This window comes from Drosophila ficusphila, unplaced genomic scaffold (genome assembly GCF_018152265.1).
Source record: "Drosophila ficusphila isolate 14025-0441.05 unplaced genomic scaffold, ASM1815226v1 contig_414, whole genome shotgun sequence".
Lineage (NCBI taxonomy): Eukaryota > Metazoa > Arthropoda > Insecta > Diptera > Drosophilidae > Drosophila > Drosophila ficusphila.
Window position 1 is genome coordinate 3,460,173 of NW_025064328.1, and position 17,686 is coordinate 3,477,858.

General features: G+C 40.3%; 1 protein-coding gene across 2 annotated transcripts; it reads right to left on the minus strand.

The window, feature by feature from the left end:
* Window positions 1-5,640: 5,640 nt before the first annotated feature.
* Window positions 5,641-12,892, minus strand: LOC108087853 (putative inorganic phosphate cotransporter). 2 transcript variants are annotated; one of them, XM_017185434.2, is made up of 4 exons: window positions 12,533-12,892; window positions 7,715-7,851; window positions 6,250-7,332; window positions 5,641-6,061 (listed from the first exon to the last, which is right to left on the minus strand). In XM_017185434.2, exons 1-4 carry the CDS (start codon window positions 12,618-12,620, stop codon window positions 5,897-5,899), a joined length of 1,473 nt encoding a protein of 490 aa, XP_017040923.1. In that variant the 5' UTR covers window positions 12,621-12,892; the 3' UTR covers window positions 5,641-5,896. The 2 variants fall into 2 exon arrangements, with proteins under 2 accessions (XP_017040923.1, XP_017040924.1); XM_017185435.2 differs by lacking the exon at window positions 12,533-12,892 and adding an exon at window positions 9,114-9,243.
* Between the last annotated feature and the right edge of the window lie 4,794 nt (window positions 12,893-17,686).

Consider the following 17,686-nt stretch of genomic DNA (forward strand, 5'->3'; position numbering starts at 1 on the left):
GCTCTTGCATAAGTCACAGAACCTATGATCAATGCAATTTTCACTTCATCATGACACGGTTTTCCCCTTCGCACTTCTCCTACTTTAATTACTTCACTTGTTTATTTGGTTTCCCTCTTTGTTGTTATTGTTGTTTTTCCCCCCTCACACACATTTCGCTTATCAAAATATAATTGCTGAAAATGAAATGTTTTAAACAAATTATTTATTCTTATCAGCGAACGACACTTCAGACTTTGATTTTCGACTAAGTAAATGGTCGAGTGCCTCCCAAGCCACCTCTTCCCCATTGTTCCCCCAGGAAGAGCTCTGCAAATTCATTCTGATTCCAATAAGCTCCCGAAGGGACGATGGCCCCAGGGGGAGGGGAAGGCGCAGGAGTCAGGGGCCAATGACGACAGCCGCTGGCTGATAAGGCTCCACTCCCGTTCCCGTTTTTACAGAGAACAAAAATGTATAATCACCAGTTTATTATTTAGTTTCTGGTATCCACATTATATTTAACACATTTAATTAGCATAAATCCGAAAATTTTATTTATAGTGCCAATCGTAATAAAAGCAGTTTTACTAAATATAAATCTTAACTAAGGTGCGCCCACTTTTTTGAACTATTCACTAATTAACAGTACCAAATGATTTTCCGAGAATATTGTATTAAATTTAATAAGAACAAGATGATGCATATTGTCTTTTTTTTGTATTTAATTTGAATAATTTTGTAGTGTAGTTTTCAAGTCCATTTTATTACATCGCCAATTTCATATATAGTATATTATATTATATTTTAATTTCCCCAACCTTGTTAAGCCCAAACAACAATTTTTGCTTTAATGATCTATTTCATTTCACAAACGAACACTATAAATAATCTCAGTGGCTGACTTTTGCTGATATATCATATATATAAATGTTTATTTTTTTTTCCGTGCATTTCGCCGATGGCAAATCAATTTTGGCACATGGCAGACACGTTTCAAGGCACGTTCATTTAATGGATGCCGTACTCGGGAATCTCGAGACAAATGTACCTTATCGGTTTCCGATTCGGGAGGGCATTTGATTAGCCGGGCCCCCGGTGGCCAATCCATAACCTGGTTATCGGCCCCGGATCTTCGGCTAAAGAATTAACCATCGGCTCTAATTGGACAGTTTTAGTAAATGATTTGAGCGGAATTCGGATTTATGGTGTGTTAAATTTAGAACATTTCGTGAATTTCCAGCGATGGCAATCTAATCGGATGACACGCCCACTTCAAAAGGCAGGCACTGATGGATGTGATTGTTACAGCACCACAAGCTTATCGCCTGATGAATGGCAAACAGTCAGTCCGCTTGACGTCAGTTATTGTGGGGATAGAAATAGGGATGCGGGGGCTTAGGATCACTGGATTTTAGATCGGGGGGATCTAATGGGCTCCAACATATGGCGCACCCTTACATGCGAGACCTGTTTTAGACTAATTAATATGCAGCTTATTTTCTTACACGAATTGTTCAAATATCGATTGATCAGCGGAAAAATTATTTACGCTGCATTACGTATACGCCAGGTGTAACCAAACAAAAACCCTCTAAACAGGCTAATTGTGAGCTGCTGGTGTTGTGTACCAACATCGATGGTTCTGGCTCCTTTCCAGCACCGCTCGGGAGTTTTTTTCCACTGCTAATCACGATGTCCCCGCGCATATGGACATTGTTTGAGGCGTTGGCGCCGACAGCATTTTAATGCCCTCCACAAATGTTGGACTATGGAAATTAGTCTTTGTTGGCACTCTTCTAGGAGGGTATATCAGGTTAAGGGGTGCCATTTGTCTTTAGCTGATTAAAAATTATTCATTATATAAAATATTTTACTTGTCTGCCAACGGAAAACAAGGGAAAATCCCTTAATAACCATTTTAAGACCTTGCAAATCATTTATAATGCCGTAAGCTAATTACTAGAAAATTTCTCTGTTGGAAATGCAGTAGAGTTATTATCGTAATCTGTTTAATAATTTGAGTCCTATTAGGAAGTTAAGAACGTACCTCAAAAGATTTAATTTCAATCAGACACGATTAAGATATATATACACCTATGAAATTTAATTTTTTTTGTCAATAATTCCCATATTATATAAAACTTTAAGACGAACCAGAAAGAATCCAGAAAACCACCAACTTTTTATCAACTTGATACTGACTTGGCAAAAAGATCGTGAAGCTCTCATGAAAAACAATCAAGGTTACCTAACATCTCGAAATAGCAGAAACTTTTCCGTTCCCAAAGATAGCGGTAATTAATTTTGATCAATATCAGTGGTCGTTTTCACGCCAATAAAGTCCAATAAATGGAAAAGAGTATTCCAGCGTCGATCGCTCGACATCCATCCCATTTTAGATGGTTTTGCAGGCAAACAAGTCAAAATAATCGATCACAATATTGAAATTTATATTTGGGTGGCATCTAAATGTTTGGGCAAATGTGTCATTACAGCGGGGGATCAAATTGGTGGTGGGATTGTGTGAATTCCTAGGGCATATTTGACTGGGCGTCGTAATTGAATTGTATCCAATCAGCGGCAATTGTCCATTGTCCACTGCCACCCGCCGGTTTCAATTAGCGTGGGCCATTGCCGCTGGAAAAGTTTTTTTTTATCGGATGTATTGGAATTGGATCTTAATCAGACCGGTGGGTGTGGCAGGTGGGGGGGCGTGGCATTTTATTAACACCCTGTCGCCGAGGCGAGAATAATATCTGTAGGTCAGCTACTTGGCAAACACTCAAAGACGCCTATTTGCGGAAAAATTTATTCAAAAATTGTATTCAATTTAATTGCAGTCGGGAAGAGACTAAGAGCACATCTTTTATAAATAGATCATTTCGGAGCGGTTATTTCCGGTGGAGGTGGATGAAAAAAAGCCGATTGCCTTGAGTCACTCGACAAATCTCCCGTGGACGCAGTGCGACTGCAGATGCTCTAAGATCTTACGATCTTATCTCTCGGAAGATTTCTGGGGAGTCATAAAGAAGGCGGTATTTCACATTCTATTGTGTAAGCCTTATCATTTGCGGGCGAACCGCCAGTAGCTGTGATTTATCATTCGCGTGACATCACGGGGCCTAAAAGCGATTTAGATAATCGCGACATAGGGCCTGAAATCCAGAGGCAAAGATCAGGCCCAAAGTGACTTGGCAAAAATGTTAGAACCGAAAAAGCAGCTAAAACGAACATCGCGTTGGTTGTGAAATGGAAATTGACAATTCATTATCGCCAAAGCAGAGGCATCTGAACACTCGCTTGAATATAAATACGGGTATAAATACGAATATAATTTGTGGCAAAAAACAACAAACAGCATTGAGTATTTGCGTTAACAGTGCAAAAATGATTAAGCGATAACCTTAAAGACAGAGACAGAACGATGGGTGGAGAGAGGGGGAGGGAAAGGGAGGGGGTGACAAAGAATGCGATCGAGGAGAGAGAGAGAAAGAGAGAATGGGGCGCCGCACTGTGCTAATTGTTTTTGCCATTTTGCAGGCCCCAATCCGAGGCACACACACACACACACACAAATCGAAAATCGCGAAGAGAATAGAGAATTGCGGCTCTCTCTCGGCCGATCTTTGATCACGTTTCCCGCACACGACGAAGGCACCCGATTCCACTGCTCGGCGCCTCGTTCACGTGATAACCATGTGCTGCTCTCCCTCTCTCTCCCGCTTATTTTTTCGCTCTTTACGTCTTTATGTCGAAAACGAGTCACAAAATGAGTTTGCCATTTTTGCAGTTGCTTGGGGGGCGGGAGGTGTGTTTTATGTGGAAGTTGGGGCCCCATGGGTGTGCTGCCCATGATTTCACCACTGAAGAGAGTCAGTCGAGAAACTGCCGATTCACACCGAGTCGGCCGACTATCACGCATTTCTCATTCCCTCCCTCCATTCCGGCCGAGATTTGCACACTTTATTTTGGGCCCCGTACCCCCAACCAACCAGTTTACGATGATGGCCAAAGACCAAGGCAAAACCTTTACTAAGGCGTACACTTCGGAAATTACCAAGATAAATCATCTGGTATACCTCAAGAATATATTTGCATAATCTTTACATAGTTCTGAATTAAGGATATTAAAATTTGTATCCCTTTTTTATGGTTAATATTTCAGTATCTTTTTGCCGTTACACCGGTTTTTATGTGTATTACTTGGGTTTTGGTTATTTATTTGGTTTTTAAAGTACTAAAGTCCAATTATACAATTTTTTGATAACAGATTCGAGAACTATAATCTACAAACTGAAGTGACATCCGTTATAACAACAATCAATACGAATACAAAGAGCTAGAATCAAAAATATATATAACTTCTGAAGCTTTGTATTTAATCAATATTTAAAAAAAAACTAATGGTCATTACTTGAATGGTTTTATTTACCTAAATACATACTTCTACTTTTTCTTTGTGTAGGAAATTACTTGGCCGATAGGACAAGTGGCTACGGTTTTTACGGCTTAATTGTGACTTGATAAGATCTCTTCAGATTTCATAAAAATAACTCCCTTTAAATGGGCATTTAATGGATTCCCTTATCACCGAGTTACTCAAGAGCTCAAGATTCCATAGAATGTGCTCGTAGAACAAAAAATGCTGAAACACCCAGAACTCGGAACTTACCCAGGTAAAGATCCGATTCGGAATGCTAGTTTTACTGGGGATCGAATTTAAATTGGGTTGACTCAAAACCTCTCGCATTCTCGTCACACAACTAAAAATATCTACATATGTGTTTATATACGTGATCGAATACATAACACTGCCTTTGTTCATATCGCGTGCTTGGAAATGGAAAAAAAAAATACATTTATTCAAATTCCGCTTATCAACAAGTTCGTCCCGCCACTGCTAGCTCCCCAGCCCCCGATTCCCCCGCTCCAACAAAAACCTTATCCCTCACTTTCCATTTGCCCGCCGAGTTCGAAGCTATAAAATGTGCACGGCACTCTTTTAAACATGTGAGAGATACGCTCGAAACGGGGATTAAATGATTGCAGAATTGATTTGCCAGCTGGTCTTATTTCGGGGATCCAACTTTATCTGGTGTCGGGTGCTAACGTAAAGTAGTCTCGATTTAAATCTACGTTAGTTCCTACGACGACAATCTGATTTCTCTCACAGTCATAAAGTAATTTATTCTACATGTGCAATACACGTGCTTGTATTTTACACACAACGTATTTCTACATGACTTATTTAAATTTTTTAAAGCATACTTTTTTGGGCATTCTGGAAAAACAAAGTTTCATTGATCGTAACGTAAGCCATTCATTAAATCTTTAATTAACTGTATTATTATTTTAAATGCACGTTAATAATTAACAGTCTATAGTGCTCTTTGTTCACTTAAGGTCACTGAACTCTCAATATTATTTCATAATAACTACAGACACAATATTATTATACCATTTTGTTTTGTACAAGAAAAGTTAAATTAATAAATCTCCTTTATACGTGTAATTACTGTGAATTGACAAGACTAATCTAAACTTTATTGCTAGGAAACAATTTTTTTTTAGCTGTCAATCAAAAACAGCAGTCCCCTCAAATAAAAATCCAAGCCACATTAAAGCGCAACCACAGGTGAGAATCAAACAATTTTGTGGTTGATTTTGCACATGTTGTACATGCATATTTTTTATTTTTTTCGCATGGTTTTTGATCTTATCACTTATTCTGTACTAACTAAAAACTTAAGACGAAGCGGAAAGCAAATACAAAGTAGTCACAGTTAACAAATACAATATACAAATATACACGGCCAATGCGAAAATGCATTGCGCCCGGCTTTAGTTAGGATTGATGGTTTTCGATTTGGTGGAGAACGGAACTAGCTGACTAGCGGCTTCTGAACCCATATCACTAGTGTTGCGATTCAATCTGGGGCGTGGAGTTGCGGCGGGGCTTCGCCGGAGGATCGTTCCAGGGCTGGACATTCGCCTTGCCGAAGATCACGTACAGACCGTTGCCCACCAGGTAGAATCCGGCGGCGATGAAGAACACAATGCGCCACTGTTCGGGATCGTGCTGAAAAATAAATAATGAAAAAGGATTTAGTAAGGGGATGGTGAAAGGATAATAAATTGAATTGAATTGAGAAATATTTGAACTGAAAGTTTGATAGTTAAATGTTTAAAGTTCAACTTGATTCTTTTTAGAAAATTGTTTAATGATCTCAATATCCTCGATCTTTTATTATAGCTTTTCAAACTCACCTCATTTGTGACAATGACTCCGACGATCAGCGGGGCGATGATGCTCATGATGTTGGCCACTCCGTTGGTGATGCCCATGAGAATGCCGGCGAAGTTGGGTGACAGATCAATGTGGTTCATGTTGAAGCCGAGATAGGTGGCTCCGTTCATTCCCACGGTAAAGCAGAGCAGCACCACCGCCAGTTCCGACTGATCGGTATTCACGTAGCCGAGGCAAATCAGGGTAATCATAGGGATCCAGAGACCAATCGAGTTGAAGAGCTTCCTGCTGGTCACCTTGGAGATGCAGTTGCGGCTGTTCAGCTGCGAGGAGAGTGTTGAGAACACGAAGGACATGACGAACATGCAGACGTATGGCAACGAGGATAGCAGGGCATTCGACTTGATGTCCTTGCCGAGGATGTTCTTCATGTAGCTGGGGATCTCGGTGAGCAGGGTCCAGAATCCCCAGTTGTGCACAGAATGAGACACAATCAAAACGAGGAAGGCGGGCGAGGTGAAGAAGCTCAACCAGGGCGTCGGCAAGTGCTCAGCGGGCTGATCCTGTTCACTGGTCTTCTCCTCGGCCTGCGACATCTCGATCAGCTTCTTCTCCTCCACCGAGAGGCTCTTGCACTCCGATGGAGATCCTGCGCCAAAGAAGAAGTAAACCACCGACCAAACGCAACCAATTCCTCCGGAGATGTAGAAGATGCTGGGCCAACCGATTGAGGATGCTATCACTCCACTGGTGGCCAACATGAGGATCGTTCCAAACTGGTTTCCGGAGTAGGCACAGGTTCCCAGCGTGGGTCTCTCCTTGGGTGGCGCCCACTGGGAGAGGATCGTGTGCGTGGAGGGGAAGACGACTCCCTGGCACAGTCCTTCCACCACTCGCAGGGCGCAGACAAGCTGCCATCCGCCAATCCTGGCGCAAATAGGCGTCAGGACATTCAGCACCGAGCAGATGGAGAGTCCGGAAAGGATCATCACCTTGCCGCCGTATTTGCGGGCCAACTGACCAGCGGGCACCTGGGTGATCACATAGCCCCAGAAGAAGCTGCTCAGCAGCAGGGATTTCGTCTTCTCCGACCAATCGTAATCCTGGAAAATCAAGGAAAATTAATAAGGATCCCTTTATTAATTAAATGCCTTTTATTCAAAACATTACTGAAGTTAAACTTTTTATAAAGGAGACTTTAACATTTATTTTAAAATCATTGAAATTCTTAGAAGTTTGCTGCTGTGCAATTAAATTAAATATTTAAAAGCTGAGTATAAATAAATTATACATAAATTCTATTTTTACATTTTTTATTATTGTTATTTACTTTTTTAATTAAATACTGAGGTTTTAATGATAAGATGTATAAATATAATTTATATATAATAATATATATAAAATAAATTTATATATGAATATGTTTTCAATACTTTTAACTTTTTTGATTTAATAACTTTAAGGTCTCTTACTTAATATACTTACAGGAAAATCGGGATTGACAGATTCCGCATCGGTCATGGCCACCACGGCCACGGAGAGGTTCACCCGTAGGCCATAGGCCACTGTGAGGGCAAAGAAGAGCAGGAAGACCTGAAAGTGACGCATTCCCAGTCCAGAATCTGAAATCAGAAATCAGAACGCAATCGATTAGGTTCAGTTGGGTAATCTGGCTCCAGTATTGATCTTCAGCCCAATCAATGGGCAGTCAGCCATCGATTAGCCACGCTTATCAACTATCAGCTGCACTATCAGAGCTACATATATATGGCTATATATAATGTGGGGTTGGCAGTGTCTGTAGGTCACCTGTAGGTCGCTTGTGGCCAAGATTCGGAATTGCCTTTTGCGTTTCTTGAAAGGCGCAAGAACCAAAAGCGCGCCCCCCTGGTAAAATAGATTTACGACTGACAGTATACTACTTATTCTCGGTGCTTATTTCTTCCGATTATGGCCTTAATTTACGCCCGAATTTATCATCCCTTATCTGCCAGACAAGCGGTGGAGACATAATTATTTGCCTTTCTATTTGCATTTGGGGGGCAGCTTCTGTTTCTGGTTTTCTGGATTGCTAAAAAAAATTCCATTCATACGTATGGCGCCAAAGTGACGGACACGCACATCCATATAACCTTCCATCCTCCTCCACACTTAACCCCTTTCACCCCCAAACTATTCAGATATGAAACTGTATATCCATGTAGTGGGCTAATTATCTGTGTCCGCTTAATCTCAAGTTCGCTGGCAGAGATTAATTAACTGTGAGTGGGCCGTAAAATACCAGTTACAACGGCTTTGCACCAAGAGCTTTACTGCACTCGTAAAGTCCTGAATCCAGCCCCTTTTTCCGGTTTTATGTGCTCTAGCTGAAAACGGGGGCTCGTCTTTTATGGATATTCTGTTATCATCGCTGATAAGTGCCTCTACGCAATTTCTTGACTGTTATTAGAGCTATTTTTGTACATCTGACAGATCCGAAAGACCTTGGGAAAATGTTGTGGCTTGGGAATATCTTGCGGTCGCTTAAATATTTTCGTTTGACTCTAATTAATTTTGACAAGAAGACAAAACTATTTATAAATAACCCTTGAAATACTGAAGTAGGTTAAAAAATATTTGTACTAGAAATAAAATTATAACGGATAAGATTAAGAAATATTTGTTTACTTGTTTTAACTTTTTTTTAAGGGTTTTCATTTTTATTATTAATTAATTTAGTTTAAAATTTTTAACACTTATAGTACAATTTTTTTAGCTGACCCATCACAAAAACCTACTTAGAGTCGCAAAATACTATTTTTTTCATAAAACTCCTTTTTATTCACCCTTTAATTTTCATTATTTTGCCAAAAAATGTATTAAAACACCTGAAGACAGGACGTACCTTCATCCTCGAACCGACGATTCTTCACAGTGGTAACCATTGCAGCAATAACTAATTTAATTAGCTCTTAATCAAGCTGTTTGCAAGTTGGCAAGGAGGCACTACCGTTCGGCTTGGAGCCTGTTCACTAACTGATGGCTTCTTGGCGGAGCATCCGCAGGTGCTTTATGCAAATAGTCAGATCACCTAACCGCACAACCAGCATCGCCTGGTAATCTATGGCTATACGTATCTGTACGTAGAGCTATAGCTCGGGGCATTCCAGTACGAGTATCTGTATCTGTGTTCGTATCTGTATCTGATTCTGAATCTGGACCTGTGACGTTAGCTGTCGCTGTGATTTGTTGGGTTGTTGGCTGTGTAAAAGCGCGTGGCAGTTGCTCCATATTTGCACCCCCTTAGCAAAACCCCTTCTATTTTGAACCCCTTTGGGTGTGAGCTTATCTTCCACTTTTGATGTAACCAATTACGGCATTATGCATTACTGATCACTTGGCCAAGGCGTGCTAAAACCCCTATCGCTGATCCAAAATTACCAGCGATTTATTGCCAACCTTCGTTTTTGAAATCGCTTTCCGTTAGCTTTGAACTTGAAAGCAGTTGAAAAGTTGGATCGTAGAATAATGCCAGGGCTTTTCATTCAACCAAAAAAGCTCAAGCTCTCAAAGCTAACCAGTTAAAGCTGCAATGTTATTGTTTACTACAGTGGATACTCACTAAAAGGAACCAAGTTTTAACTACAAAGCTTTCGCTAACCACAAGTCACGCAATTATAGATGTAATTATCAACTGGCAACTAATGGAATTATGAATTTCAATTCAGTTCTATTTCCCACATTTATGGACGTTCATTCAGTTTGACTTTTAGACACGCTTCTGGCGTAAATTCATCAGGGGGTATTGTGAGGTATTATGGTGGTTATCATATCATTATCATTGATAAGGATATGACCGAATTGGCAGGCGGAGTTTCCCGGGAAGAAGTTAAGTCCAACGACTTTCAAATGTCCAGGCACTTCAGTTTCACATTGGCCAGGCAGATAGCGAGCGCCACTCGACGACATTTTGTTTGATAGGGGATGATAGGGGTTTGATAGCTGGTTTAGTCGATGGGTGGTTTCCATTGGGCGGTGGGTGGTGGGTGGTGTTCGGGGCTGGCCGTCAAGTGCTGATGTATCCGACACAGATGTCACAACATGTTCCTAGACAAGGCCCAGTCACTTGGCCACCTTGTGCCGCCGGATTGACGTGCGGATGGACGAATGCACGGACGTCTGATAAGCCAGCTCTTTGGCCGAGTTTTCGAGCGGTATCACAAAATCACAAAACCAAACAAAAAAAAACTGGCAGAGCGGGTTTCGCTAAGCGATATACCCACCCACAACACAGCGAAAAAAGCTGAGATCAATGTCAGATCAAATCAATTGTTTTTCGGTTTCCCAGAAATCTTTTTGGTAATTGAATATTGATAACATTTTTTTACACATAATTAAACAGATATTCACACAAACATTAAACAGTTTTATAAAATCAATTGATCTATAAAGGAAATAAATACTTTATATACAACCAATAAAAATTAAAAGTAAATTGGAAATTTATCTTCTATTTGAGTTTTGAAGTGAGCACTTGAAGTACACACCTCCTTCTAAGAAAATTTTAATCACAAGCACGTGATATTTTTTCAAGTGTAGCTCGTGGCCTATCAGCCCCGTAACCTTCCGTTCTACCTGTGATTTGTGACCCGACTTGGCGGTGTCAGCCTCGTCTCGATTTCTATGCGTTTCGTTTTTGCGTTATTTATCGGGCGCCGTGGCGCCTGCCTTGCCAATTTGAATATTTAGTGAAATTATTTAAATATACAATTACAAGTAATCCAAACTTGATTGTTTATTTCGAGCGCACTTGCGTAATTTATGCTCTGACGGAAGAGCGCCCCGCATTCTGCCAAGTGCTAATGAATTTGCATGCAGGCCACTTGGCGCCCGATATAATTGCACGCAGCTCTAAATAAAGATTTGATCCGCGATTTATCAGTGATATTTTAATGAGCCCCTCGCTCATGTTTGCATGTGTAATTAGCGAGGTGCGTTATCATCCCTAAAGGCTGGTCCCCAGATATCCAAAGCCACTTCCCCCTCGAAAGCCGAGTGGTTGTTGCTCCGTTTAGTCAAAGCAGGAACATAATAGGAAATATTCGAGATTTATGTTTTCGCCATATACGCGGCCGACTCTAATTGTTCAAAGAATCGTATCTCTCAATCTCAATCTCAATCTGAATCCGTAGCCGATGTTTGCTGTTGTTTAGTCGCAGTATTTATTTGCAATAGTTGCTCATTAGCCGCCGGTACTAAACTGGATTCGCCTCAGACAGACTGTCGAGTATTTGAGCATTCTTTGTGATCTGTTGTTATTGTTTAGATCAGTGTTTGTTTTTTTCTTTCTATTTCGTATTCCACATACGACCGGGTGACTGCCACCCAAACAAAAACAGAGAAATTTAATGAATCGGCTGGCGGTGTTTACTTTTGCCCTGGGTCGCGATTTGCATACGAACTTTGATGATTTATATTTGTGGGCTCGCTTCCTGTCTCTCTGTCGGATTTATCCGTTCTAAAGACATGCCTCCTTTCTCCAATCCCCAATCGATACAGAAACAGGTGCATATAATCTAATTAATTTTTAATGGCCAGTCATAATATTCGGCCAATAATTAGCTTTAACTGAACGAAATGACTAAGCTCCATGGCACCAAGAAAACACTTGTTGCAGTCGAAAATAACAAAAACAGATTAACAAAACAAAAAGTAACCGTCACTGCCACTTAAGATTAAATCGCATTTACTGAAATTAGCGGCCTGGCCGCACTTGAACATTAATTGTTTAGCGTAATCAAAGCCCACTTCAGGTTTGGAAAAATTCGGGATAACGTTGTATATTATGTTCGAGAAATCAATTCGATTTCTGCCCATCGATTTAGGAAGTATTTCACTGACACCAAGTGTATTATTACTTTCTCGTTCCATGTGATAAAAAAAATTAATTGCTTATTATCTGATTAATAAATTTTATTGTAGAACAGTGGCAATAAAAGCAGAATTTACGAACACTTGTGTTGTGATTTGTGGCTTGTGTTAAGATTTGTGTAACCCGTAATTTAATAACTTTTGTTGTTAATGAGAAACTTTACGACTTTCGAAATTAATTAAAAAATTTGACTTATTGCTTTTAGAAAATTATAAAACATTGGCTTTATAGAAATGACCAATTTCCAATAGCTCCGTCGTAACCCACTCAACAAATTGTTTTTTCTAATCTATTTTGTAATACATTCCATTGTAAATTTATGAGCCCCTATAGCAAGTGACAATAGTTACTTAAGGCCCGACTTATTGGGGTTATCTAACCGCTCCACTTACGTTTGCCCACGGCCTCATCCTCCTTTGTGGATCCCTTCGCGTCCACGCTCATGGTTCCATTGCTTCCGCCGCAGCACATTAGCTTCATGATGGGTTTTTAATGCTTTTTCGACTAACTAAATGAGTTATTTACTAAACAAACTCTCTGTTTTTTCGGGTACAGAGAATTGGCAGTGTTTGTGGATTGCAGATTGTAAATTGTTCTATCACTTTTACGGCTGGGCCGTTCTTAATGCGGCGTGTTAATTGTCGTGGAAAATGTCACCATATTCACAACTGTTGTAATTGATTTCGGTTTTGATTTGATTTGATTTGAAGCTGGAAGTAGTTCAAGTAACGCTCTCGCCGCCGCTGCGTTTTCACACCGACTGAACGCTGAGTCGGCGCGGGACTCCACTTTTATACGTTTATACGCTCCCCGATCGATCGGCACTCAAACACGCTTTTGCGCTCGCACGCCGACGCTTGGGGCTCCAAAAAAAAATATATACGTCACCGGCGGTTGGAGCAGGTTGGCTATGCCAGCCGACGAAGCTAGCCGGCGGGTACTCCAAAAAAATAAAATCGAAAACGATTCCGGCTGAGGGAGAAATTCCCCAGGCCACTTGCCCGATTCGTGGACAGGCCGTGGGGTGGGCGGACTCCACCCACAGAAATATCCGTGAAATCGAATCTTATCGGACTCATCTTTAGATTACCGGACTTGTCAGGGCAACAGTGCTCTACTACGCTACATAGTGCCGCTCAAGTGGTGGGACCTCGCACCCAATCAAAGGAGGCTCTTCTGATGATCTTGACATAATGATATATTCTTTGGTATCAAATCAATCCCGAGGGCGATGCGAGTGGCGACCGGCGAGTGGCGAGTGGCATGCACCCCGAACGCACCGAAATGGGTTAGTGGAAAATTTACAGCCCGTGGGGTCTTGACTTCCCCCGCTAAACTGAATGAAACTTTGATTTTTTGTTTCGTTTTTTTGATTTTTGGTAAACAGAGATTGAATTATGGGCCGTCGAGGGAAACCCCGAGCCGAATCGAAATGACGAAAACACCAAAAGTTCGGAGAGTGGCGTAGGTAAAAAAAAAACTGGTTAAGCGATCACTTGCCGTACTCGTGGATGCCACGGAACTTCAAGCTTAGCGATGTATCTATCTATCTAACTATCTAGGGGTTTTTCTCGAATTCCCGACAGTGAGTGGAGTGAATTAGAGTTGACATTAGGGCACTTTCACTTTCACCCGTGCCAAAGTGGAGCCCAATTAAAAAGGTTCTCGGTAATCGCAGAGTCGAGTGTTGATTGCGATTCTTAGTTATGCATAGTTCATGCCTGGCTGCCCCAATGGAATTCGTTTCGCATCTCTCTCTCTTTTTCTCTCTGGCGATCAGAGATTGTATTGTTTTGTTTTTTACTAGACAATAAATGGAATTTCTTGCAACTGAAGTACACAGTGCCACGCCGTCATAGATATCTCATTGCCTTGGATGTCGGGCTTAAAGCGCGCATTGCCAAAAAATATTTACGACCCCGCGAATGAAAGTTCGATCTAATGGTGCGTCAGCAGAGCAAGCAAGTGCTTTAGATAGCTCCGCGACAGCTGAGGCGGAGTATCTGCGAGATACTTGGACACACGCCCGTCTCATGTCCCGACTCGAAATGAAAACAAACTGATTACCCAAAGACGCTAAACAACCGAGTCGAGCATCGAACAAATTTGCCGAACGCGTGCTCCAGAATGGCTGTGCTAAATGGTCGTAAAGCCTCTCCAACATTAAATCTGGATTCGGTACCAGTCTGCTAATACACCTGACATGAGGCCTCTGTTTGGCTTTCGGTCTCCTCAAACGAGTTGCGAGTCAATGAGAGCGAAAATACCTCGGGATTCATTGATGGTCAAGTCACGAAGCTAAGATTTTGGCAGTTTTTTAGAGTTGATGTAGACAAATCGCAATGCCCTACTTACGGATTTCATATAAGCAAGCATTTGGGGTTTACAAAATAGAGATATTAGAATAGTTATACTTTCTAAAAGTAAGCATGCAATCGTATATTTTTTATTAAGTATCTCCAATGAAAAAAATCGATTGTGTGAAATGTTTTTACAAGCTAAATAATTTAGAGCTTCATTGTTATTTGAAATCACAATAGGTTTTGTCAAGATTATTAAATAACATGATTTAAAGCACAAAATATTAAAGCAAACAGAAGTAAAGCTAAAGATGATTTAAACTATTTTAGTTTTAGTACTTAAAAATTGTAAAGGGAGTTTTCTTTTTCCAGAAAAATCTGGAACGCATCGGCTTAAACCCAGTAGTTAATAATTAACTTTATCCCCTTAACAATTTTGTTTAAATGCATAACAAACATAAAACTCTGATGTAAGCTAAGTTTTTAATGCATTACTAAGCTTTTTATCTCCCCAATTTAGTCGGCCTTATAAATTATTGAAATCCCCATCGGCGGTACCGAATTAATAGAGTTGCGATAGCCGAATGTGCTTTTAGATTCGTCGATCCCGTGCTAGGCACAAAAGGTTCCCCACAAAGCCGAAAAGCTAGCTGTTAATAGATCAATCAGTGACTAAAATAACTCGTTGACGGATGCAAATCAATTATTGGTTTATGTAAATTGGAAAGGTCTGCCGCGGAGCATCTCTTCCGCTGGCGAATGATGCGGCACTTTGCGATCTCCAATCCCCCCAAACAAGCAATCCCAATCCGAATCTCCCTCCCCCTCAAAAACAAGCGATCACGCTATGCTCCACTGGTGAAAAGCGTACTGTATCTGTATCTGAGTGTGTTTTTGTTTCAGCTTTTCGCTTTTCGCTAGTCAGGTGGCAGAATGGGCGGAGAATTGGTTCGAAATAATTGCCAGTCAATGCAATTACACATCCTCCTCTGGATTTTATCGTTGTTTGGTTGTTCGAACAATTACAATCCGTTACACATTTTTTACAGCCCTGCAAAACGAGCAGTTGTTAATGCATTTCAGATTCAAGCTGTACTATATTAACATTCGGCTGTGGATTGCATAAGTTTCCCCCTGATCCACAGATATCTGTGATGAGTGATTCTCAAGTTCTTAATATGCAAAACGTGCTGTTCTGTTTGAACTTGGCCACAGACAAGTCGGCGTTAATTCGATTTTAGTTCCTCAATACTATATATATCAGTAGTAGTATGCTTTAACCCCCCCGCAGTGTCGCATGGAAATTCAAGTTCAAGTGTTCCATTGAAATCGAACGAACTCCCGCTAAATTGGCAAGCTTTGTTGGCCCCGGCGATAACTACTCGCAGGCTAAGTACAACCGATGTTGGCCATATAGTCGAGTGCTCGCATTTGGCTTTTTCAGCGGCCCGTTGCGCATGTTAATTGCCGCCCAATAGCCGATTTTGGCCGGCGATTAACGCGCTCAGATGGCATTGATTGGGTACTTCCACCCACTTCCACATATGATATGTTAGGTATCCCCCCTCAGAACTTGGGTATTCCGATAGTGAATTTCTGCGGTCTTTCAACCGAACTCATCAGGTATTTGCTGCACGGGAAAAAATAATAATATTCCTACTTACTACTCCTCAAAATTCAAAACAAACAAAAGAAATTTATCTGATAATGGCAACTATAATAATTGCTTTTAAAGTTGTCATGTTTTATATGCGTTGTAATCATGATGAACAAAAATGTACATTTTTCATGACTATTCACCATTTATTTTACCTCTGCAGAGGATATTAAGTTATGTTTAGGCAGAAGCTTGCAAAATTAAATTAAAAATAAATTATTGAAAAAAATTATCACTCCGTTGTGTTTTATAATATTGACTTGAAAAACGGGTTTGCTAAAAATTGATCAATATTACCTACTCCTAAATTCACAACTTTTCTATTTATAATCCGATTTTGAAGTGGTCTTTAAATGTTTATATTTCGATCCTCTAACCAACTGCATCATTAGTTAATTTTTTATTTTTTGGCCCATTTTTTTCAGTTTTTATGATCTTTGCTGAAAATTGGGTAAAATTTTTATGATAGTATTAAATTTTATATGCGTTATAATGCTGATGAACCACAATTTTTATTTGTCATGACTAGTTACCATTTATTTTAATTGTAATATAAATATAAATATCTTGCAGAATGCATGAATGAATCCTATAATGAAAACAGACTTTATTTATTTAGAAGCTGACTAAAAGCTTCATTGGTTTATTGAGTCATATTTTCGTAGGATAGTCATAATTTGTACTATAAACTTAGAAATAAGTACCCAATCGAAACTACGAAAGTGGATCAATCAAGAAAGCTTGATAAAAGTAAAACCAAATAAAAGGCCTATTGAGATTTTGACCAGAATTGATAGGATGCAGACCGTAAAGTATTGTTTACTGTGTGGCGAAGCTTTATATGGAGATTTTCTGGGGGATTTCTGGATACGCAAAGGCTATCATTACTCTTACATATACTTTTATAACTTGTGCATTGGGAATTCGGAATTAGCCGGATTGAATTGGGGCTACGTTGTCTTAGGCGCGTAAGTGACTTGTCGACGTCAGAGCGAAATTTAACAGCCATTAGGGAACACTTGTTAACATCTTAACGCGATTTGATCAAAAGAGAGGTGGCAGGTGCGTCAGATGGCCATCCTAATTTCGGCTTTTAGCGCAGCTAATTCAAGGAAATTTCCGCGCCAATTGAAAGCCGCAAAACAGAGTCTTTCACATCCCTTATCTAATCGATGCTTGCCGAAATTAATTACAAATCCATCAGTTGCCAATTTGCGACAAGCGCCATAAAGCAATAGAACATAATCGGCCACTTCCGTATCAAAGGGGGCTAAGCAGTAAAAAAGCCATAAATACACCACAATAAATACTGCGCAGAGGGTAAGTCCTGAAATCAGATTGTCAACCAAAACAAAAACGCGATCGAAACCCGAGGCCCCTCACTGTTTCGATAAGGGGCATAAATAATTTCTCCTGCCGATTCGAATTCCTTTACGCTCCAGCACACTGGAGCTATGCGCTCGAAATTGTAATTGTCACAATTTTACAAAAAACTCACAACAAGTGAGTTTAAGTGCTGTTAGCAACAAAAAAAAACCCCAGACGACTCCATCATAAGCTTTTGTTGGTCTATTTTTAGCCCTCGGGTA